Source organism: Saccopteryx bilineata, chromosome 6 (genome assembly GCF_036850765.1).
Source record: "Saccopteryx bilineata isolate mSacBil1 chromosome 6, mSacBil1_pri_phased_curated, whole genome shotgun sequence".
NCBI classification, from domain to species: Eukaryota; Metazoa; Chordata; class Mammalia; order Chiroptera; family Emballonuridae; genus Saccopteryx; species Saccopteryx bilineata.
The window spans coordinates 117,940,737-117,963,874 of NC_089495.1; the positions used below are offsets into that span (position 1 = coordinate 117,940,737).

At 44.9% G+C, this 23,138-nt stretch overlaps 1 protein-coding gene and 1 non-coding gene across 8 annotated transcripts in view; both read right to left on the bottom strand.

Moving 5' to 3' along the window:
- SPART (spartin) overlaps positions 1-23,138 on the bottom strand; it is a 48,520-nt gene that overhangs the window by 14,199 nt on the left and 11,183 nt on the right. For all 7 annotated transcript variants that reach the window (XM_066236604.1, XM_066236603.1, XM_066236601.1 and 4 more), the window contains exons 2-5: positions 19,884-20,692; positions 14,667-14,864; positions 8,674-8,841; positions 4,167-4,290 (exon numbers count right to left, since the gene is read on the bottom strand). In XM_066236604.1, the coding sequence (XP_066092701.1) occupies positions 4,167-4,290; positions 8,674-8,841; positions 14,667-14,864; positions 19,884-20,690 (1,297 nt within the window). In that variant the 5' untranslated portion in view covers positions 20,691-20,692. The remainder of the gene's footprint in view (positions 1-4,166; positions 4,291-8,673; positions 8,842-14,666; positions 14,865-19,883; positions 20,693-23,138) is intronic.
- Positions 1,980-2,055, bottom strand: TRNAS-CGA (transfer RNA serine (anticodon CGA)). The gene has a single exon. It is a non-coding gene; the product is annotated as a tRNA-Ser (tRNA).

Below are 23,138 nucleotides of genomic sequence, written 5' to 3' on the forward strand. Positions count from 1 at the left end.
GAGTTTTGACAGTGATGAGGAGTTGTATAAATTTTATGATGAATAAAACTTGAGTTCAATAACTTTAATACATTTTTTTTTTCCATTTTGGACCCCAAAATTAAAGAGCATCTTATACATGGGGGAATACGGTACTTTGTATAAAGCCTGTGTGAATCAGGTAGAAAGTCTCTTGACAAATCATAATTTTCCCTGGATTTACTCTGGTATTTTCTGCACCTGTCTTTGTCATTTTGCCTTAAGTATTTCTTGAGCTAGTTGTTTTTCATTCCACTTATTATAAAGCAAACAAGGAGCCATACTGATCAGCAGTGACATGGTTTTAACATCCCCAGCTGTGAGGGTGCTCAGAACTCTGTCCCTAAGGACATAGTATGAGAAGAAAAAGAGTGACAAGCCCAAAGACACGGAGAGTTCTTTTAAAATCGCTGAAGAGACCTCTCCCCAGGATGAGCTGGCTCTAAGGACATCTCGCAGCCCTGAGAATCTGTGTGGCACTAGAAGGCCTCAGCCTGTGGTAGATGAGTTTCCAGAGATGTCCAAAACCAGTGTCTCGTATTTCACATGTTCTCTCAACAAGATCTTGACATTCTTCTCATTGAGAATGGAGGGGGAAGGGTGTCTATGTCACATCCCTTGACTGTGTGGCACTGGGAATTTCCAAGAATGTGTCAGAAAGGGTAATACAGCTTGTGCCTGTTTGCTGGACCACTCACGCTGGAACCCTGAGCTACCACAGAGAGGCTAGGCTAGCGTAAGGCCATCATGCTGAGGAAGTTGAGCCACGTGGACAGGCCACATGTGGCACTCCATTGGGAAGTCCCAGATTTTGAGTTTTACCAACCTGGATGCCAGCTGTAGGACTGAAGGAATTTCAGGTGGTGACAGCCCCCAGCTACAGAGTTACTGGTCAGCCTGGTCTTCTAGCAGAGGCCCTAATACCGTAAGGCAAATACATGCCATCCTTGCTAGGACCTTTTGAATAGTTGGCCCTCAGGATTCCTAACCATAAACAAATGTTTCTTACTTCAGGAGATTAAGTTTGAGATGGTTTGTTACACAGTGATAGTAAATGGACAATTTTATAGCTGTATAAACTCAAAAAACTTAAGAAAAGGACCTTTGAATTTAATCATGTACATACGTGTGGACATGGGCACAGCTACATGAACACTAACCTATAATAGCTGAGCAGCTTGTCAAGTTAAGGGACAATGTAGAAGAATAAAGGTTTTTCTTTACAATTTTTGGAAAAATCCCTTGTAAGGGTCAACTTTAACTGTTACAATCATATTTTTAAAATTTAGCTTTATCTTTTCTTCTTGTCTCCAGCAATATTTTAACACTGGGCAAAATATTTTGTTAGCTCCTACCTAATTGGTTATTTTCAGTTATTTTAGCTTGCTGGTTTTGCATGTTGAAGATGTTTCCCTGCTTTATTATTATTATACACCTTTATTATTTCAATGAATTTTTATTCCAAGTGGAAACCTACACTGACAGTGGTTTAAATACTGGTGAAGATCCCTTTAATGAGTCATGAATCTGACTTACTGAATATGACTGGCAATGTTTTTTTCCAAACTCAAATAGGTGGTCTAATTCTGAGAACTAAAACAGTTGAAACAGTAAAATGTTAACCAATTAACCTTTTTTTTTTTTTTTTTTTTTTGTATTTTTCTGAAGCTGGAAACGGGGAGAGACAGTCAGACAGACTCCCACATGCGCCCGACTGGGATCCACCCGGCACGCCCACCAGGGGCGATGCTCTGCCCACCAGGGGGCGATGCTCTGCCCCTCCGGGGCGTCGCTCTGTTGCGACCAGAACCACTCTAGCACCTGGGGCAGAGGCCAAGGAGCCATCCTCAGCGCCCAGGCCATCTTTGCTCCAATGGAGCCTTGGCTGCGGGAGGGGAAGAGAGAGACAGAGAGGAAGGAGAGGGGGAGGGGTGGAGAAGCAGATGGACGCTTCTCTTGTGTGCCCTGGCCGGGAATCGAACCCGGGACTCCTGCACTCGAGGCCGACGCTCTACCACTGAGCCAACTGGCCAGGGCCCCAATTAACCTTTTGATAGTACGAATGTTCATGTACATCCTCATGCCTGCATGATCATACAAAAATTTTTATTTTAAAAATGTATAAGGCAACATTAAAAAAGGCAAATGTATGTTCTTCTTGTTCCCATAAATTGGTTATCAAACAAACATGATTTTAAGTTAATAAAACTGTAACTGGAACTAATTTCATTTTTTGAAGAAAAAAAACAAAACTCTCACTCCCAGGGGTCAGTAAGCATGAAAAAACTCACTACTCAAAGGGTTAAAGAAAGACATAGGTCGGTGATGATCATTCTGGTTTTAAAATAACTGGTCTGGAGCCCTTTCTGACCACACTAGAGAGTAAAGCCTGCTCCCAGACAGCGTGCTGTCCCTGTCAGCCCCGCTCCCAGACGGCCTGCTGTCCCTGTCAGCCCCGCTCCCAGACGGCGTGCTGTCCCTTCCCAGACCCGCTCCCAGACGGCGTGCTGTCCCTGTCAGCCCCGCTCCCAGACGGCGTGCTGACCCTCTCAGCCCCGCTCCCAGACGGCGTGCTGACCCTCTCAGCCCCGCTCCCAGACGGCGTGCTGTCCCTGTCAGCCCCGCTCCCAGACGGCGTGCTGACCCTCTCAGCCCCGCTCCCAGACGGCGTGCTGACCCTCTCAGCCCCGCTCCCAGACGGCGTGCTGTCCCTCCCAGACCCGCTCCCAGACGGCGTGCTGTCCCTGTCAGCCCCGCTCCCAGACGGCGTGCTGTCCCTGTCAGCCCCGCTCCCAGACGGCGTGCTGTCCCTGTCAGCCCCGCTCCCAGACGGCGTGCTGTCCCTGTCAGCCCCGCTCCCAGACGGCGTGCTGTCCCTGTCAGCCCCGCTCCCAGACGGCGTGCTGTCCCTGTCAGCCCCGCTCCCAGACGGCGTGCTGTCCCTCCCAGACCCGCTCCCAGACGGCGTGCTGTCCCTGTCAGCCCCGCTCCCAGGCGGCGTGCTGTCCCTGTCAGCCCCGCTCCCAGGCGGCGTGCTGTCCCTCTCAGCCCCGCTCCCAGACGGCGTGCTGTCCCTTCCCAGACCCGCTCCCAGACGGCGTGCTGTCCCTCCCAGACCCGCTCCCAGACGGCGTGCTGTCCCTGTCAGCCCCGCTCCCAGGCGGCGTGCTGTCCCTGTCAGCCCCGCTCCCAGGCGGCGTGCTGTCCCTGTCAGCTCCGCTCCCAGGCCGCGTGCTGTCCCTGTCAGCCCCGCTCCCAGAGGGCGTGCTGTCCCTGTCAGCCCCGCTCCCAGGCGGCGTGCTGTCCCTCTCAGCCCCGCTCCCAGACGGCGTGCTGTCCCTGTCAGCCCCGCTCCCAGACGGCGTGCTGTCCCTGTCAGCCCCGCTCCCAGGCGGCGTGCTGTCCCTGTCAGCCCCGCTCCCAGACGGCGTGCTGTCCCTGTCAGCCCCGCTCCCAGGCGGCGTGCTGTCCCTGTCAGCCCCGCTCCCAGGCGGCGTGCTGTCCCTGTCAGCCCCGCTCCCAGACGGCGTGCTGTCCCTGTCAGCCCCGCTCCCAGGCGGCGTGCTGTCCCTGTCAGCCCCGCTCCCAGACGGCGTGCTGTCCCTCCCAGACCCGCTCCCAGACGGCGTGCTGTCCCTCTCAGACCCGCTCCCAGACGGCGTGCTGTGCTCTCACACCCGCCCCTAGACTGCGTGCTGTCCCTCTCAGACCTGCTCACACTTGTGTTCCTGTGTGGTTAGGGAGGGCGGCCTTGCTCCCAAAGACAGAGGAATAGCTTACCATTTTTTGGTAGAGGAGAGGGAAGAAGGGGAGAAAATAAAAGGATTAAGAAGGAATTTCAAAGGGAAAGGGAAAATAACTAATTTTATGTTTAGAGCTATTGGAGAGTTTGGGCATTCCTAAAACTTTTCACTATCCATTTTCCCAAGAGCAGAACAGACCAAGAACTGACACCCTTATGGCAATACGTGACATTCTAAACACTAGTTCCTTCTATTGTTGGTTAAGTGTTTATAAACTGATAATTTAAAACCAAAATATAAAATATTATCTTCCTAATATATTCTTTTATATATTCTTCTATATATTCTTTTAAGGGTTCCAAAGGTTTCACACAAAAGGGGGAAATGTTAACATTACTGTGCTACCTGACAGAATGTTCTGAGCCACCTTCTCGCTCCATTCAGGTAACTCCTTTGCCTTTTCTTCTGCCACTGGCTCACAGGGTACCAGGTGACTCAGATTAACCTCTTCGCTTGAAGTACCTTTAGCCTAAATAGTAGACATGTTTTAAAATGTGAAACAGTAACATACTAAGAGAGGAGAAAGTTATAAACCTTATGTAATAGAACATTAAGCCAACAAATACTAGCTATAATTAATAAAGGTATTTCCAGCCATCCCGGTTACCAGTACATTTTATAGCATACAGTGCAATACCACAAGTGCCATGGAGGTGAAACTTTCTGGTCTTCTATAAGGTAAAAGTGAGATTTATATATCAACACACCTTCAATACAGCATTTAACAAATCATATTTCAGTTGACATTTTTCTTTCCTTGACTAGACTTTGGGTCCTCCGTATTGCTATCACCCCCCAGTATGTATCTGGTACTCAGTAAGCGTCGGAGATTTCTGCTAAGTGACTCAGTGAGAAAGGATGTACCCAAAAAACTGATTTTGACAGCAATCAAGTAAAAGTAAGTGAAAATATATAAATACAGAATGAGTCATTCCATTTGAATAGAAATGGGGAACACAAAATGCCTGTACTTTATCATTCAACAGTGTTGTACAGTACTACAGCCAACACTCAAAATCTCAACACTAAGTTTATTCATTCTAAGAACCTAGGAGCAGGCTAACTCGGACCTCATAGTATAAAATAACGTAAAAATCAAACAGCCCAATATAAACATAAAAAGAACTTCATTTAAAATATAAAAACATTAAAAACAAAACAAAAACTTCTATATGGGGGAAGGAGCCACTTTAAGTAAAAACTTAAATACAAATTTGTACAAAATATTTGACAATGGGCCAATATCTCTAAAATATATAGAGCTCCTAGAAACTGAGAAAAAAAAAGATGAGAAACTCAGTAATAAAAATGGATAAAGGACATTAATAGACATCACACAGAAAACAAAATTCAAAGAACCCTTACGCAGATGGGCATCACTCATCATAAAATCAGTGCAAATTAAGATATTCCAACATTGCTCTCCTCCTCCACCAGACTACCAAACACAGAATGCTAGCCACCCACCTCTGCCGGCCAGGCTCCGGACAAAGGCACTCGCATACACTGCTGCTGGGAGTGCTGAACAGAATGACCCTTAAGGAGGACAATTCAGTGAAATCTATCGGAGTTACAAATGCATTTCTCTTGTGACTCCATAACCCCACCTTTAAGAATTTACCTGATGAATTAACTTACAAATTTATCAATCAACAGACTTACAAACTTATTCACTGAACTAATGTTTATAATAGCAAAAAAACTGGAATCACGCCAAATACCTATCAATAAAAAATCGGTAAAAGACACTAAGATGTAGTCATAGTTGAAATACATGGTAGTTGTAAATAAAAAAAAAAAAATTGAGGCAGTTATTGACATGGAAAGAATGCCCCAATTTTTTATTAAATAAAAAAATAAACACAGGACACTATATGATGTTACCTTTTGTAAAGAGAAGAGAAATGCGATTACCTACAGAGGGTCAGGGCAATGTTGTAAACATGAACAAGGGTGGGAATAAAGCTTTTCAATGTATGTGTGTGTGTGTGTGCGTATTCCCTTTCATATGGTTTTCTTTTTTTTTTTGTATTTTTCTGAAGTGAGAAACGGAGGGGGGGGCAGACAGACAGACTCCCGCATGCGCCCGACCAGGATCCACCCGGTATGCCCACCAGAGGGCGATGCTCAGCCCCTTTGAGGCATTGCTCTGTTGCAACCAGAGCCATTCTAGCGACTGAGGTGGAGAAGCAGATGGGCACTTCCCCTGTGTGCCCTGGTTGGGAATCAAACCTGGGACTTCCACATGCCCGGCCTATGCTCTATCACTGAGCCAACTGGCCAGGGCCCATATGATTTCATTTTTAAACCAGATATTAAATTTTAAAAAATGAAGTCCTAAGTGATATGGAAAAAATTTATAAATATACTGAAGTAAAAAGCAAGGAACAAAATAGTATGTCTTACATACTGCCATTTGTGTTTGAAATTCTACAAATGTGTATGTACATAAATATCCTCACAAAATGAATATGTGTTGAATATGTATTAATATGCATAAATCACACCTGCAAGAACACTGGGACACTAACAGCAGCAGTGCAGAGCTGGGAGCTAGGGGCCCGGGGACAGGGATAGGAAGCTAACAGCAGTGCAGAGCTGGGAGCTAGGGGCCTGGGGACAGGGATGGGAAGCTAACAGCAGCAGTGCATAGCTGGGAGCTAGGGGCCGGGGGACAGGGATGGGAAGCTAACAGCAGTGCAGAGCTGGGAGCTAGGGGCTGGAGGACAGGGATGGGAAGCTAACAGCAGTGCAGAGCTGGGAGCTAGGGGCTGGAGGACAGGGATGGGAAGCTAACAGCAGTGCAGAGCTGGGAGCTAGGGGCTGGAGGACAGGGATGGGAAGCTAACAGCAGTGCAGAGCTGGGAGCTAGGGGCCGGAGGACAGGGATGGGAAGCTAACAGCAGTGCAGAGCTGGGAGCTAGGGGCCCGGGGAAAGGGATGGGAAGCTAACAGCAGCAGTGCAGAGCTGGGAGCTAGGGGCCTGGGGACAGGGATGGGAAGCTAACAGCAGTGCAGAGCTGGGAGCTAGAGGCCGGGGGACAGGGATGGGAAGCTAACAGCAGTGCAGAGCTGGGAGCTAGGGGCTGGGGGACAAGGATGGGAAGCTAACAGCAGTGCAGAGCTGGGAGCTAGGGGCTGGAGGACAGGGATGGGAAGCTAACAGCAGTGCAGAGCTGGGAGCTAGGGGCCCGGGGACAGGGATGGGAAGCTAACAGCAGTACAGAGCTGGGAGCTAGGGGCCCGGGGACAGGGATGGGAAGCTAACAGCAGTGCAGAGCTGGGAGCTAGGGGCCTGGGGGACAGGGATGGGAAGCTAACAGCAGTGCAGAGCTGGGAGCTAGGGGCCCGGGGACAGGGATGGGAAGCTAACAGCAGTACAGAGCTGGGAGCTAGGGGCCCGGGGACAGGGATGGGAAGCTAACAGCAGTACAGAGCTGGGAGCTAGGGGCCCGGGGACAGGGATGGGAAGCTAACAACAGTGCAGAGCTGGGAGCTAGGGGCCCAGGGACAGGGATGGGAAGCTAACAGCAGTACAGAGCTGGGAGCTAGGGGCCCGGGGACAGGGATGGGAAGCTAACAGCAGTGCAGAGCTGGGAGCTAGGGGCCTGGGGGACAGGGATGGGAAGCTAACAGCAGTGCAGAGCTGGGAGCTAGGGGCCGGGGGACAGGGATGGGAAGCTAACAGCAGTGCAGAGCTGGGAGCTAGGGGCTGGGGGACAGGGATGGGAAGCAAACTTACTTTTCACCATATACGTTTTTTGTTCATTTTGAATTTGTGTTTAGTGGGCATTAACTTAAATTTAAAAAAAAATAAATTTCTTGGGACCATTTAGGACTCCCAATGTCCTCATAAAGCTCGTCTAAGACATTCAATGCAAACCACAGTGGCACTTTACAAGTAAATGTAGAATAGTCATCCGATAGTCATTAATTCAAAGATAATTAATTACTGAGCACTAACAGTAGCAATACAATAGTAAACAATCCTCACACAATGCTTTCTTTCTTTATACATTTTGTGTATATTACTACTTCTGCCTAGAATAACCTGCGACCTGCTCTCTGTCTGACCAACTCTTCACCTGTCAGGACTGATCAGAGCTGCCGTGCCCTCAGGGGGAGCCTCCTGGCTGCTTCCCGCCACAGCCACACGCCCTCTCGTAGTTATGAGGCTAGTTGTACATCAAACAAAAAGTACAACCCGGCTTTCTCCACGGTCTATGTGCCTTCATCTAATAATCACACTGGACGGAGATGATCTCTTTGCTAATCTGTCCTCCCCACTGGAGAGTCAATTCCTTGAGGTGAAAAATTAAAATTTTTCCCACTATGCTCAGCATTCTAGCACTTAATAAATATTCACTAACTCTGATCCAGATTTACCATTTACAGCATATCATATACTCAGAATCTAAGAAATGAAATAAGAAGCTACTAAATATCTACCAAATGTTTTAAATAACCCACTCTGTGTCCTGCTGACCACCCACGCATAAGGAACTGAATAAAAATGGCAGTCTGAGAAAAAGCACACCTAGTCCCAAGATCCTGGTATACATAGGAAGGTGAGGAACAACTCAAACTAAAAATGTACGTACATCATTCATGAAAATATAAATATTCTTCAAGTAGTTGCAAAACAAAAGCTATCCCTCAAAACATGGAATGTCTTTTAAAATACTTAAGTAACAAACACTTAGGAAGGGAAATACTAAAACTGATGATGTTTACCAGTAATCACTCTGTGACTCCAAGAGTGGTTTTCTTTAGTAAATAGGGACAAGATCTCAGACATAATGGAAACTGGTGAAACGTACACTCCCCCCGCACCTCCTTGCTCTCCCCTTACCTTTTTACCCCGCTTTCCTTTATGAGGCACGTCCTTACCGCCTGGGTCCACTGAAGGGCCCGGCTGTCTCACTTCGGAGCTACTGGCTTCCTTCAGGTGGTCAGGGGGCAGTCTTGCTCTGCCAGGGATCTGGAATTCATTTTCTCCTTCAGCCTGGTTCCAGTTGGCCTACGAAGTAGAGGACTAACTTTACTGACTTTCCTCTATGCTAATAACACATCTGGTTAAATGTCAGGGTTTGATAGTCTTATTTCAAATACAAGTACTTTTGTTTGTGTTCCTCTATCCAATCACCAAACCTCAAACTTGTGAGTTTGTTAGTGCACAGCATATGACCTAAACCAGATTTCAAAAGACAAAGAATAAAAAATTTATACCAGGTCTAAGCTATCATTAAATCAGATGCAGCTACATCTGAATTTAATTATATAACAATACATTTTCAGAAACCTATGTAAGCTTAAGTATAAAGGCAATGAACCAAACTCTGTCTAGTTTAACCACTCTGCATTGCTAGAAAGCTGATGGATGACCTTTTTTTGCACTTAATACTAAAGGGGGTCTGCGGGTATGCACTTTGCTGAATGATTACTTAAGAGTGAAAGAGACTGGTCAAAATTATTGCTAGTAACTAACTTTTGTTTACAGTTGGAGCTTTGGGACAACAGAGCAAAGTAAAAACAGCATGCAACCAAAACATGAAACTCAACAAAGAAGTATGCAAACATATAACCTAAAAGTTTAATTTCTTTCCTAAAGCCTAATAATACCAGTTCAATGAGTGCAGGAGCGAAGGGAAAAGCAGCTGAGTGTTAGATCTGGGGTATGCAAGACTGTCACTCCATTCTACTGCTAAACAGCAAAGCTGAGACTTATACCCACATCCATTTCACCATGTTCCTACCTCCTCTTATGAGCACACAGGCTGTACACACTTCTGTATGGGGATCATGTGTTCTGTCAACACAGATTAAATGTTTAGCACGGACTATGCTATATGTTGATCACTGAATAGGTCGTTCATATACATAGTTCACACAACTTGATGCTGAGACAACGATGACCTTTCACTCAGCTGGTGATGTGCTCCCATCACCTTTGATATTTAAATATTGATGTAGATTCAGAGCATATTCTACTTTTTAAGAAGACAGGAATAATCTTTCAGAACCGAAATCAAAGGAAACTATAGTTGACTCTTAACATAGGTTTCGTCTGGTGAGTTCACTTACATGTGCATTTTCTTCAATAAATACTGTAAATGTAGCCTGACCAGGCGGTAGCACAGTAGACAGAGCATCGCCTTAGGACACAGAGGACTCAGGTTTAAAACCCTGAGGTCGCTGGCTTGAGCATGGGCTCATCCAGCTTGAGTGCAGCCTCACCAGTTTGAGTACGAGGTCGCTGGCTTGAATGGGGGATCATAGACATGACCGCATGGTCACTGGCTTGAGCCCAAAGGTCACTGGCTTGAGTCCAAGATTGCTGGCTTGAGCAAAGGGTCACTGGTTCAGCTGGAGCTCCCCAGGTCAAGACACATGAGAAAGCAATCAATAAACAACAAAGGTGCTGCAATGAAGAACTGATGCTTCTAATCTCTCTTCCTTCCTGTCTATCTGTCACTATCTGTCCCTCTCTCTGTCTCAGTCTCTCTCTTGCTAAAAAAAAAAATACTGTAAATGTACTTCTGGTCAAGATGATAGAGCTGGTAAAACACTGTATTTGCACCCTTCCATGCCCACATCAAATTTACAACTAAATTATAGAATAACCCTTGGGAACCACTTGAAGACTATCTGAACAGAACTTCTATAACTAAGAATATAAAGAAAAGAAGACAGGTTAAGAATGGTAGGAGGGGTGGAGATGTGGAATGAACTGCTCCCACATCCACATGTTGAGGATGGGAATGCTCCCACATCCACATGTTGAGGATGGGAACAGGAGAATATCTTGGGTGTGGAGGCTCTGAGGAGCAAGGGGTCCCCACAATAGCTGGCTGTGAAAATCAGTGGTGGTTCCCTGCAGGTGAGACAAAGCACTGAAGTAGACCCAGGGATGCTCTTAAAGGGTCTTTGTACACTCACAGGTATTTGCCCTCAGCTCCAACAAAGGGACAACAGCTTGAAAAAACACCAGGGACAAACAGGGAGGAACTGAATTGTCTGGCTTGAGGGCAAGGGCTGGAGGGGCAGCTTTCTCCCAGACAGAAGTGCTGGCAGGTGCCTCAGTTCCTTATTTTAGCCCTTCCCCCCCACTGGGTACCATATCTAAGTCTCTATTATCCTGAGTAATACTTTTCTTGCCCCACCCTCAGGATTCTCTGAGATCCTGCCCAACCCAACTCAGGCACCTCCTGAACCTCTTTCAGCAGCTATTCCTCACAAGTGGCTGTCCTCTGCCCACACTGCAGACTTCCCTAAAATCTTTCAAAGGTCCACAAATCCCAAACAAGCAGCAAATGGCCTCAGCATGCCCTGTACTTCTTGCAAAGTAGTTCCAAGCCTGGTAATGGTGGCAGCTGGCCTTAGTTCGCAACATAGCCTCTCCTAGGCCCCTCCAAGTCCAGCACAAGCAGCTACCAACAGCAGATAACAGTATATAGCTCCTACCAATGAGCCCAGGACTGAGCACAAAGAATCAGCTGACTTGGCAAGTACCAGAGTCCCCTCCAAGAGGACCCAGAACCACACCAGAGCACTACCCAATCAGCCACACACACCATACACTCAAGCACCCAAAGGTGCTTGGATTTGCCAATCCCAGAAACCAGATACAGTGAATCCTGCTCTGTAGGGTCATCCTCCCACACAAAAGCTCTTCTGCTCTATTTACAGTAGCCTGTGGTCAATCCGACCCTCTGACGTGCTAATAGTAATAAAGGCTCAACTATAACAGGAGAGCACACACAACCCACACAAGGGACACGCCCATTGTAGCACCTGGCTCAGGTGAACATGGAAACTATCCCACTGAGTCCTAGAGGATACCTACTATAAAAGGCCACTCTGAAAGACCAGAGATGTAGCAGCTCTACCTAATACATAGAACCAAACATAGAAAGGTAGCAGCAATGAGGAGACAAAGAAACATGCCCCAAATGCAATAGGACAAAACTCCAGAAAAAGAACGAAATAAAACAGAGGCAACCAACCAACTAGATGCAGAGTTCTAAACACTGATTATAAGGATACTCAATGAACTTATGGGGAGAGTAGAAATAATCTCTGAGAACTTCAACAAAAGACAAGAAAACATTAAAAAGGATATAGAGGCCCTGGCCAGTTGGCTCAGTGGTAGAGTATTGGCCCAGCGTGTAGAAATGCTGGGGTAGATTCCCAGTCAGGGCACACAGGAGAAGCGCCCACCTGCTTCTCCACTCTTCTTCTCTCCTTCCTCTCTGTCTCTCTCTTCCCCTCTCGCAGCCAGGACTCCACTGGACCAAAGTTGGCCCAGGCACTGAGGATGGTTCCATGGCCTCCGCCTCAGGTGCTAGAATGGCTCTGGTTGCAACAGAGCGACGCCCCAGATGGGCAGAGCATCGCCCCCTAGTGAGCATGCCAGGTGGATCCCGGTCGGGCGCATGCGGGAGTCTGTCTGTCTGCCTCCCTACTTCTCACTTTGGAAAAAATACAATAAATAAATAATAAAGTAATAAATAAAAAGGAGATAGAAATCATAAAAAAGCCCAGGCCAGTGGCACAGTGGATACAGCACCATCCTAGAGTGCTGAGGTTGCCAGTTTGAGACCAATTAAGTGGTCCCCAACCTTTTTTGGGCCACAGACCAATTTAATGTCAGAAAATATTTTCACAGACTGGCCTTTAGGGTGGGACGAATAAATGTATCACGTGACCAAGACAAGCATCAAGAGTGAATCTTAGACGAACAGAACAGAGGGAATCTGGTCATTTTTTAAAAATAAAACATTGTTCAGACTTAAATATAAATAAAACAGAAATAATGTAAGTTATTTATTCTTTCTCTTGCGGACCAGTACCAAATGGCCCACGGAACGGTACTGGTCCGCGCCGAGGGTTGGGGACCACTGAATTAGGACACATATGAGTTAGGACACATATGAGAAGCAATCTATGTGTGTACAACTAAGTGGAACAATGAGTTGATGCTTCTTTCTCCTTGCTCTTTTTCTTCCTTCCCCCACCTCAAAAAAAAAAAAAAAAAAAAAGGACTCATAAAAAGAACCAGAACCAGTCAGAAACGAAGACTATAATAACTAAAATGAAGAGTATATTAGGTGGAATCAACAGCAGATTAGTTGAAGCAGAAAACCGAATAGGATTTAGAAGACAATGTGTGAAAAACACCCAACTGGAACAGCAAAAAGAAAATAAATCCAGAAATACGAGGATAGTTTAAGGGACCTCTGGGACAACATCAGCATAACAACATTCACATCATCATATGGGCTGCATAAGAAGAAAGACAGCAAGGAATTAACCTATGTGAAGAAATACTGATGGAACACTTGCTGAACTTGGTGAAGGAATTAGACATACAAGCCCAGGAAGTACAGAATCCCAAACAAGATGAACCCAAAGAGACTGACACAAGACACAACCTAATTAAAATGGCAAAGATAAAACCGGAGAATCTTAAAAGCATTAAGAGAAAAGCCACTAGTTATGTACAAGGGAGCTCCCTTAAGACTTTCAGCTCATTGGCCCAGGCTGGTTGTCTCAGTGGAGAGAGCATCAGCCTGGTATATGAACATCCTGGGTTCAAGTCCCAGTTAGGTCACACAGGAGAGGCAACCATCTGCTTTTGTCCCCCTCACAGTCCCCCTTCTCTCCTTCTTCCCCTCCTATAGCCAATGGCTCAGCTGGTCCAGTGTTGGCCTCAGGCACTAAAACTAGCTCAGCTGATTCAAGCATCAGCCCCAGATGGGGGTTGCCAGGGGTATCCTGGTCAGTGCATATGCAGGAGCCTGTCTCCTCTACTCTCATTTACAGACTTTCAGCTGATTTTTCAACAGAAATTTTGCATGCCAGAAGAGATTCACATGAAATATTCAAAATGATGAAAAGCAAGAACCTACAACCAAGACTACTCTATCCAGCAAGGCTTTAATTTAGAATCAAAGGAGAGATAAAGAGTTTCTCAAACAAGAAAAACCTGAATGAGTTCATTACCACCAAACCAGTACTAAAAGTCTTCTTAAAAATGTAAATATGAATAAGAAAATATCACAAAGGAAAAATTCTCACTGACAAAGGCAAACACATTATAAAAGCAGTGATCACCCAACGCGAAAGGCAAAAGTAGGAAGATCACGTGTAAATACAAAGGCAAATTAAGGGATATATATTGCTATAAGCATACACACACACCAAAGTTAAAAATAATGACAAAAATATAAATCTATAGGGCCCACCCACACCAGGACTCCTGTGTTTCCTGTTATCCTGCTTTGCATTTTCTTCTATAGCTCTTATCTCCTCCCAATGTATTGCATACTAATTTGCTTGTGTGTTCAGAAATACAAGTTTGGAATTTGCTGTAAATAGTGATGAAGATTGTGAACTCTGGATTGAAACCACCTGGGCTTATGTTAAAGTAGGTTTTCTCTTTTTTTTTTTCCTAAAGTTGGAAACAGGGAGGCAGTCAGACAGACTCTCGCATGCGCCTGACCAGGATCCACCCGGCACGCCCACCAGGGGGCAATGCTCTGCCCCATCTGGGGCATTACTCTGTTGGAACAAGAGCCATTCTAGCACCTGAGGCAGAGGCCACAGAGCCATCCTCAGCGTCCGGGCAAACTTTGCTCCAATGGAGCCTTGGCTGCAGGAGGGCAAGAGAGAGACAGAGAGGAAGGAGAGGGGGAGGGGTGGAGAAGCAGATGGGTGCTTCTCCTGTGTGCCCTGGCCAGGAATTGAACCCGGGACTCCTGCACGCCAGGCTGACGCTCTACCACTGAGCCAACCAGCCAGCGCCTAAAGTAGGTTTTCATCTTGAAGACAACCACATGTTACCTGGAGCCGAAGGTCAGACATTTGTCTTAACAGATCCTCGAAGAGTTCTCTATCATCTTCTGGTAATTCAGAAGACAGGACTACCCCCACAAAGCATCCTGACGCTTGTAACATTGTATCAGGAAACATGTAGGCTCCCACAGTGCATTTAAGAACTGGAGATCTATCCGGAATCAGAGGGTACAGCCAGTCACAAACCTAAAAGGATTAGTTTAAAAAAAAAAATCAATGAAGGAAACTATGTTTTCACTAAGGTTTTTAAATTGTTATACCAGAAAATACACGTTTCAAAGTTTGAAACGCATTTTACAAGGCTTAATAGAACCACCAGCATCAACAAGCCCCCAATAAAAAATAGCAATTTACTAGTGTGATTTTTCCAGCAAACCAGTCACAAGAACTGTAGTTCAACCTGACTTGTGGAGGTGCAGTGGATAAGGCGTTGACCTGGAACACTGGGACCCCAGTTTGAATCCCTGGGCTTGCCCGGTCAAGAAACCCATGAGAAGCAACTATAGTACTATGAGTTGATGCTTCCCACCTCCCTCCCACCTTCTCGTTCTCTCAAATCAATAAATAAAAAATTTTAAAATCAGAAGAACTGTGATAAAAATGTTATTGCTCCACTATGTAAAACTGGTGGCTTTAAATAGACCACTGTTAAACTAGTAACTGATAATGAGCATAGCTTTAAATAAATTATGGACAAAGTAAATGCAAGTTTTCTTTATCATGCAAATTAGGCATCCCTTTGTGGAAATAAATAACATCAAACTGTTTTCAAGTACTCTACATGTACTTACTGATACAATCCTCAAAATTCCATGAAGTTGGTTAGTATTGTTTAATTAGAAACAATTAATTTAACCTACCGTGACAGAGGCTAGAATAAAACACTGAGTCACATTACTACTGGGGACTCTGGAAAGAAGACTAAGAACAGTTGCTGGTGGCTAACTGGGCTCACATTTTAAGAAACAGAGCCTGGCAGCCATTACTGCACAGGAGCCTCTCACAGAAGCTGCGCTTCAGGGAGAAGCCTGCACTGCACCCCCTGCCGGCACTGTGTTCCTGGCACCTGAGCCAGGCTTTATAGAGGAGTCCCTGGAGTCCTGTTTCAACCCAGAGGACTGAGGCTTCCCCCATCCAATTGGAGCTGCAGCTCCAACCAACCAAAGTGGCTCTATTCTGACAAATCAGGATAGTATTTGGTCCAATCAAATTGAAAGTTTCATTTGAAATAGTCATTTGCATGAGGGCAAACCAACCAGGGACCCATGGGAACTTGGGTCTATATCAGTCAGCTCCCCCTGGCTCTGGGAATGCCCTTCCCATTTCGCCACAGACTGAAAAGCAGAGCAGGCCAGCACTAGGCAGAGCAGCTCTGTCTACCCTGAGAGGGGACTGGCTGTAAGGCCACCTAACAGCAGTGCTATTTTCACAGCGTTTGCTGTGTCACAATTGAGCTATGTGCACTGAATACAATTTTCTTCTTCACTGCACCCCAAACTGGGGATTCCTATTGGCCAACAATGTTTGGCTGACCCTGTCAATTGCTGCGAAGTTAAGTCAAAATGACACAAAGCTGCCCTGCAAAGTCACCTGGGAGGGTCACATTGTCAGTACACTGAGAACTGAGACTTAAGCTCTCTTCCTAGAGATCTAAATTCAGAAGAAACTAAGTTTAAATTGGAATAGCCAAATGTATTCACTTCCATTGAGATACCATTCTTTGAGTGACCTGAACATAAGTGTGCCCCTCACCGAGGACACTGCTCTTCCTAACACTAAAAAACCTGCACGCCCTGGCTGGACAGCTTGGTCAGTTGATGCCGGAGGTTGCTGGTTCGATTCCCAGTCAGGGCACATATGCAGAAGCAGCTGCTCCATGTTCCTGTCTCTCTCTCCCTGCAGGCAGGCAGGCGGGCAGGTAGGAGGGAGGAAAAAAGGAAAGAAGGAAGGAAGGAACTTGCTAGAACAATCTGTTACCAAAATACTGTGTGGTGAACATAAGGAACACAAAAGATTTCATATGAACAGATGGAAAATTCTCATACTACCATCATCTCTGTCCAACAGAATGAATGGTCAGGGATCAGAGTACTCAGGTCTCTTTCCTGGAAAGTGCTTAGTAAACATCTGGAAATTCTTTTTCTTTTCACAGATTCTCTGTTTTCTAGTTATCTCAAAAGTCAATCTCGATCTTTTAAAAAAAGTCAAATTTCAGGCAAGTTACAATAAAACTGTATACTGCATTTTCCAAAGTATGATATATAACCATCTGTGGAATGTGAAATAACTTCAAGTATACTAACTAAACTTGAGTAGTTATGTATTTTAATGTGCATCAGGAAAAAATACATCTTTCCCTCAATTTCACAGTTGTTACTGTTTAGGATAAATTTAACAAACGAGACATCTGAATAAAAATATTAAAGTAATTGCAGAGATATGGATTTGACTAAAAAATGGTAAAGTTACACTTAAATAACTCAAGTTGGAAAGTTTCGGAGAGGTGTTTTTACTATGCCTTGATAACTCTACTATTAACTCCCTTCTTATCAGCTTGGTTAAACTGGAGTATCCCGAAATCTCGAGTAAGATGTTCCAGGCACTCCTCACAGCAGGTTCCTACAGGCTGATGAGCACATCTACCACTGGCTGATTTTGCCCAGTTCCACTTTCAGACGGCACCCTCGTGTCCACGTTCTATGTGAATTGACTACAAACTTAATAGGTTTAAAAAGTGTATTGAAACTAAAACCAAGAGCAAAATAGTTCTTAGAAGCCCTAAAATTCTAAGTCTGTCTACTTAAAAGCAAATTATTTTCCAATTTCCTAACTAGGCCAATAGTAATTTTTGCAGCCTTAGAAGTTATATATTCAACTTCTAATACCTAGTTGGTTTAGTGCTTGTTTTTTTTAAAACATGCAAATATCAATTGCTTTTTAGAATACTACAAATATCTAAAGACAACAATAAGAGCCCCTTAAAGAGACAAATTAAATTTTTGGTGTAATTTTACTTTTTTATTTAGGACCAAAAATAGGAGATAACAAAATAATTAAAAACAAAATTTAAAGCACTAAAATAAGACAAATTTTACTGGACACCGAGTCATTTTAAAGGCTAATCTCATGTAACCAGGTACGGTGTTTCTGGTGTTCATTTCCCACAGCTCCAGGAGCTCCTCTGCTGCAATGCAGCTCCATTATCAGATCAGCAGAAACTAGAAGCTCTTAAAAGCCTCCTCGTAAACCCTAGTAAATAATCCGACCCTTTTTGAGATTTGTATGTGTGTGTGTGTGTGTGTGACAGAGAGAGAGACAGAGAAAGAAAGAGACAGGAAGGAAAAGGGATGAAAAGCATCAACTTTTCATTGAGGCACCTTCGTTGTTCATTGATTGCTTTCTCACATGTGTCTTGACCGGTGGCTACAGCAGAGCCAGTGACCCCTTGCTCAAGCCAGCAACCTTGGGCTGAAGCCAGCAACCTTGGGCTGAAACCAGCAACCTTGGCTGAAGCCAGCGACCATGGGGTCATGTCTATGATTCTAAGCTCAAGCCAGTAACCCCACGCTCAAGCTGGTGAGCCGTGCTCAAGCCGGATGAGCCCACACTCAAGCCGGAGACCTTGCGGTTTCAAACCTGGGTCCTCTGGGTCCCAATCTGATGCTCTATCCATTGCGCCACCGCCTGCAGGCTAACCCTACTCTTTTTCACCTCAAGACTTCTTTCATATAATAGCCTACAGATTTCACAATATTCTTTCTGTCTAGTATTAAGTCTTGCTTTCAACAATGCCCCAAAATATGTTCTTCACATATTCCTAGTAATTATCAAACTACCTTTATACAACATTCAAGTTGACTCCATGTAAAAGCTGTGTAAAAATTAAAAAGAGAATAAACCAAAAAAGAAAATGAACTCAGACAACCAGTGATGTGAGTAAACCACATCTGGGCTGTGGACAAAAGCACCTACCTGCCTTGCTCAAATAATCTCCCATCCCCGTAAACACCTTTGTTCCACCCAATGTATACCGAGTCCTCATTTCTAGAACCTATCCACCTGTACCAATGTCCCCGCTTTTAAAAACATGTTACTGTCCTGCCACCTTCAGAACACCTCAGTAATCCACAACAATGCCCTAACAAAGCCTTTACTTATCAGCCCTTGCTCTCAGACCAAGGACATCCAGGTAAACTGATCTGCTCAGAATGTTAAAACTGTATTCTAAATTATCATCACAGCCTCATCTTCTAGACCAGGATTCTCAGCCTTGGCATGACTGATATTTTGGGTTGGATAATTTTTTGTGATTGGAAGATATCTGATTTAGATGTTTGGTGGCACCCCTGACCTCCATCTATCATATGCCAATAGCAGCAGCATACTCCCTCCTCCCAGTTATGACAGTGAAAATTGTTTTCAGGGTTGTCAAAATGTCCCAGGGGAGGGGAGATCATCCCTGGGTGAGATCCACTCTTCTAGACTCTGGACCAGTATAAGGCTGGTGGTCACAGCCATGCAGTTCACACTGGATTTGGGCAGATGGTAAAGGAACTGTGGAACCAGAGGATGGTGGGCCATTCCATTTATTAGTCTTGCAACTGTGAATGAGCAAGCAGGCAGGGAAAACTGCTTCCCTCTCTCAGGGCTGAGGGGCAAACAGGCCGATGGTAGGGGACCCCTTCTTGGGCAGACAACAGCAAAAAGTGGCATCTCCCAATGGCGGCAGTCAATCTACAATGCCAGCCTGACCCAGACACGTGGTGCTGCCCCGTGCTTATGCACCAATGAGGCAAAGTACAAGGGAGCAAGCCTAACATACTTGTTTGCCCAACAGCCAGGGTTAGCCCAGTTCAGCCCCTCAGCTGGAGCATGGCCCCATCTGTGGGAATTTACAGTTATATATCAACATAAATCCTGTTTAAACTTAAAGTTATTAGATTAGGTTTCTTCTCTAAAGAATTAAAAATTGAAGACCTGAATAACAAATTTAATACTAAAACAAAACCTTGTGTGTTAAAAAAAAGCCTATCAAACACAAACAGGCATTCAAAGCTCATAAATTTCATGTATTTAAATGGAACTAGGCTTTACAACGATCTTTTCCTTTTGCACTTATTGCCTGTACCCATTATAAATGTTAACAAACAAAAATGTTATTTTTGCACATATTTCAAATTATGCTTACATCTCTCTTTGGCTTACCTGAAGAAACCCTGGAGGACGGTTTAGGAATGTATCAAGGGAATTATCCAAGAATCTCACGATCCGAAGGTACCCAGGATATGAAGGTGCACTAACCTCCCCTGCAGGGTTTACAAAAAAAATCTGCACTCCGTTTGGTATCAAAATCAACTCATCTGCATCCAGCCCTAAGGTCTCAAGAGGAGGTGGCTGGGAATGGTTCCTGTAAAAGTCTTCTCCCACGGAGGCAAACTCCCCAGATTCCGTCCCGTAGGACACGGTGTAGTGCCCCTCGGCAGCCTGGGGCGTGTAAGCAGGCGGGGCCTCGGCGGGACTGCTCTGAGGCTGCGAGCACAGAGCAGCAGGGGTGCACGCCGCCCCGGGGCTGGCCGCCGAGGTGCTGCCATCTACCTCCGCGTGCTGAGGGGAACTCAAGGACTGAGGCTCCGGTAACTTTCCAGACAGGTCTTTAGGGGGAAATTCTGGGTATAACTTTGGCACCTCCTGAAGGTCGTTCCGCAGAGAGGTGGCCAGACCCTTCTCTAGAATCTCCAACCTGGTGCGCACGTTCTGCAGCGTCTCCTTCATCTTCTGCTGCATCTGCCTAGCGGATTCCCACCCGGGACCTGCGTGCTCTGGGTCTGTGGATGAGATGCTGATTCCCCTGAGCAGGTGTCCTATTCCTTGCTTATAGTAGTTCTTTGCTTCTTCCTTCTGACCTAACTCATCTGTATTCAGTCCTTTATTGACAAATAAAAAGGCCTTCTGATATGCTTCCTTGATGACCTTAATTTCGGCAGGTTCTCCATTCTGTGGCTCTTGCTCCATTTCTGCAAAACAGGAAATTATCTTCAATTATCTTACTTAGCTGTTTGTGTACTTATTATTTTCTTCTACCTAAATCTACTTCAAGAGGACCCGAGCCTTGTTTGTCTTGTTCACTGCTTATTCCCTAAGCCTACTGTTAGATCTGACATAGAGAAAGCACTCTGTATGCAATCGTTGAATGGATAAACAATGCACTTGGTCCTAAATATCATTTTAAATAAAAACAGAAGAGGAATAAGGCAGAATACACCTACTGAATAATTTTCTTGTTCCAGTTTCTTGTAAAAAATAAATGTCTTAATCACTTATCTTTAAGCTTGAAACCAAAGTGTCATTCTAAAATTCATTATAATATAAATGAGGTTGAACCATACATTGGAGATGACAGAAATGAAAAAAAAATAGCTGGATGAAGCTTTAAAGTAACCCCACTTCCATTTAAAGCTGGCAGGCTACTCACATGCAGTTAGCTCCCTCCCAAAACTCCATTAAAATCTCTAAGAAGATCATTAAAAAGGCATAACCGTTCTTTTTAATGAGAAAAAGGCATGAACAAACACTTCACAAAAGAACATTCAAATGGCACACAAAAAGTATTCAACACATTGTTCCCTCAGGGAAATAAATCCAAAATCCAGGTCAGTGTGACCACACGCTTACCTTACCACACAGTTAAAATTGCAAAGACTGACAAGTGTTAGAGAAGACAGCAAATGGAATTCTCAAACTTTGCTGATGTAAGTGAAAAATGGTACTACAAACACGACAGAAAACTGGCAATTTCTACTAAAGCTAAACATCCACCTGCTCTATGGCCCAGCAATTCCCCTCATTTGTACATAACCAAGAGAAATGAATGAACATGCACACCAAAAACATGTATGATAATATTGATAGCAGCTTCATTCACAAAAGCCAAAAATTTGAAACAACTCATACACCAACCCACGGGAGAAGGGAGAAACGGTAGTATGTTTTTACAATGCAATAATGCACAGGAACTAAAAAATAAATAAACAAACCAACGCCTACAACACCGACAAATCTCACCAATTCTTGAGAGCTAAAGAAGCCAAACAAGAAAGACTGCATGTTAAGACTACACAATATATGAATAATTCTATACAATTAAAGTTTAAAAGTAGGCAAAACTACTGTATAATCTATATAAATAAAAACGTAAATGTTCGTTTGTTCAAAATCTTATATCTCTGAAAGTTCTTCACCGATTGCTTTGAAATTTTGGCACAACATTGCATTCGAATATGCATGTGTTTTTATGTTTTTATATACCTACTATTATATAGATTTCACACCTGTGACAGGTAAAAACATGTTTTTGAAAAACAGTGCCATCTGTTGGACATAAAAGCAACACACTACTAAATATTTTACGATTCCATTTCAATGTTATGGGAGAAATATAAATTGCACATGGCTGAAGATATTTTCCATTGAATACGCAAGGAAAATTCAAATATGAACTCTTAGGTTTCATTTCTTTAACCCTGCCAACACAAGTTTCGTTTCAAGCTTGCGGCAGGTGACCAACCACAAAGGAATGTCTGATGTCACAATTCCAATGAAGTAATGGACGGTTGAAACTGCTGATGATTGGCCCTGGCCGGTTTGCTCAGTGGTAGAGCATCGGCCTAGCGTGCAGAAGTCCCGGGCTCGATTCCCAGCCAGGGCACACAGGAGAAGCGCCCATCTGCTTCTCCACCCCTCCCCTCTCCTTCCTCTCTGTCTCTCTCTTCCCCTCCTGCAGCCGAGGCTCCACTGGAGCAAAGATGGCCCGGGCACTGGGGATGGCTCTGTGGTCTCTGCCTCAGGTGCTAGAGTGGCTCTGGTCACGGCAGAGCAACGCCCCGGATGGGCAGAGCATCGCCCCTTGGTGGGCGTGCCGGGTGGATCCCGGTCAGGCGCATGCGGGAGTCTGTCTGACTGTCTCCCCATTTCCAGCTTCAGAAAAATACAAAAAAAGCCCAAAAAACAAAAAACAAATGTACAACATAGATCATATATGGCTCACGACGTCTAAAATATTTACCTGAAACATTACAAAAAAAATGTTACTAAGCCATCCCCCTACAGAGTTAGTCTGATTCCAAAACTAATCATCTAGATCAGAGTTTCTCAACTTTGGTATAATTGGCATTTTGGGCTGGATAAGAGCGTCAGACTGGGATGCGGAGGACTCAGGTTCGAAACCCCAAGGTCGCCGGATTGAGTGTAGGCTCATTGGTTTGAGCATGGGCTCACCAGCTTGAGCTTGGGGTTGCTGGCTTGAGCATGGGTCACTGACTTAAGCCCAAAGGTCGCTGGCTTGAGCAAGTGGTCACTTGCTCTGCTGTGCCCCCTGGTCAAGGCACATATGAGAATAAAAGCAATGAATCTCTCTCCCTTCCTGTCTGTCTGTCCCTATCTGTCCCTCTCTCTGTCTCTCTC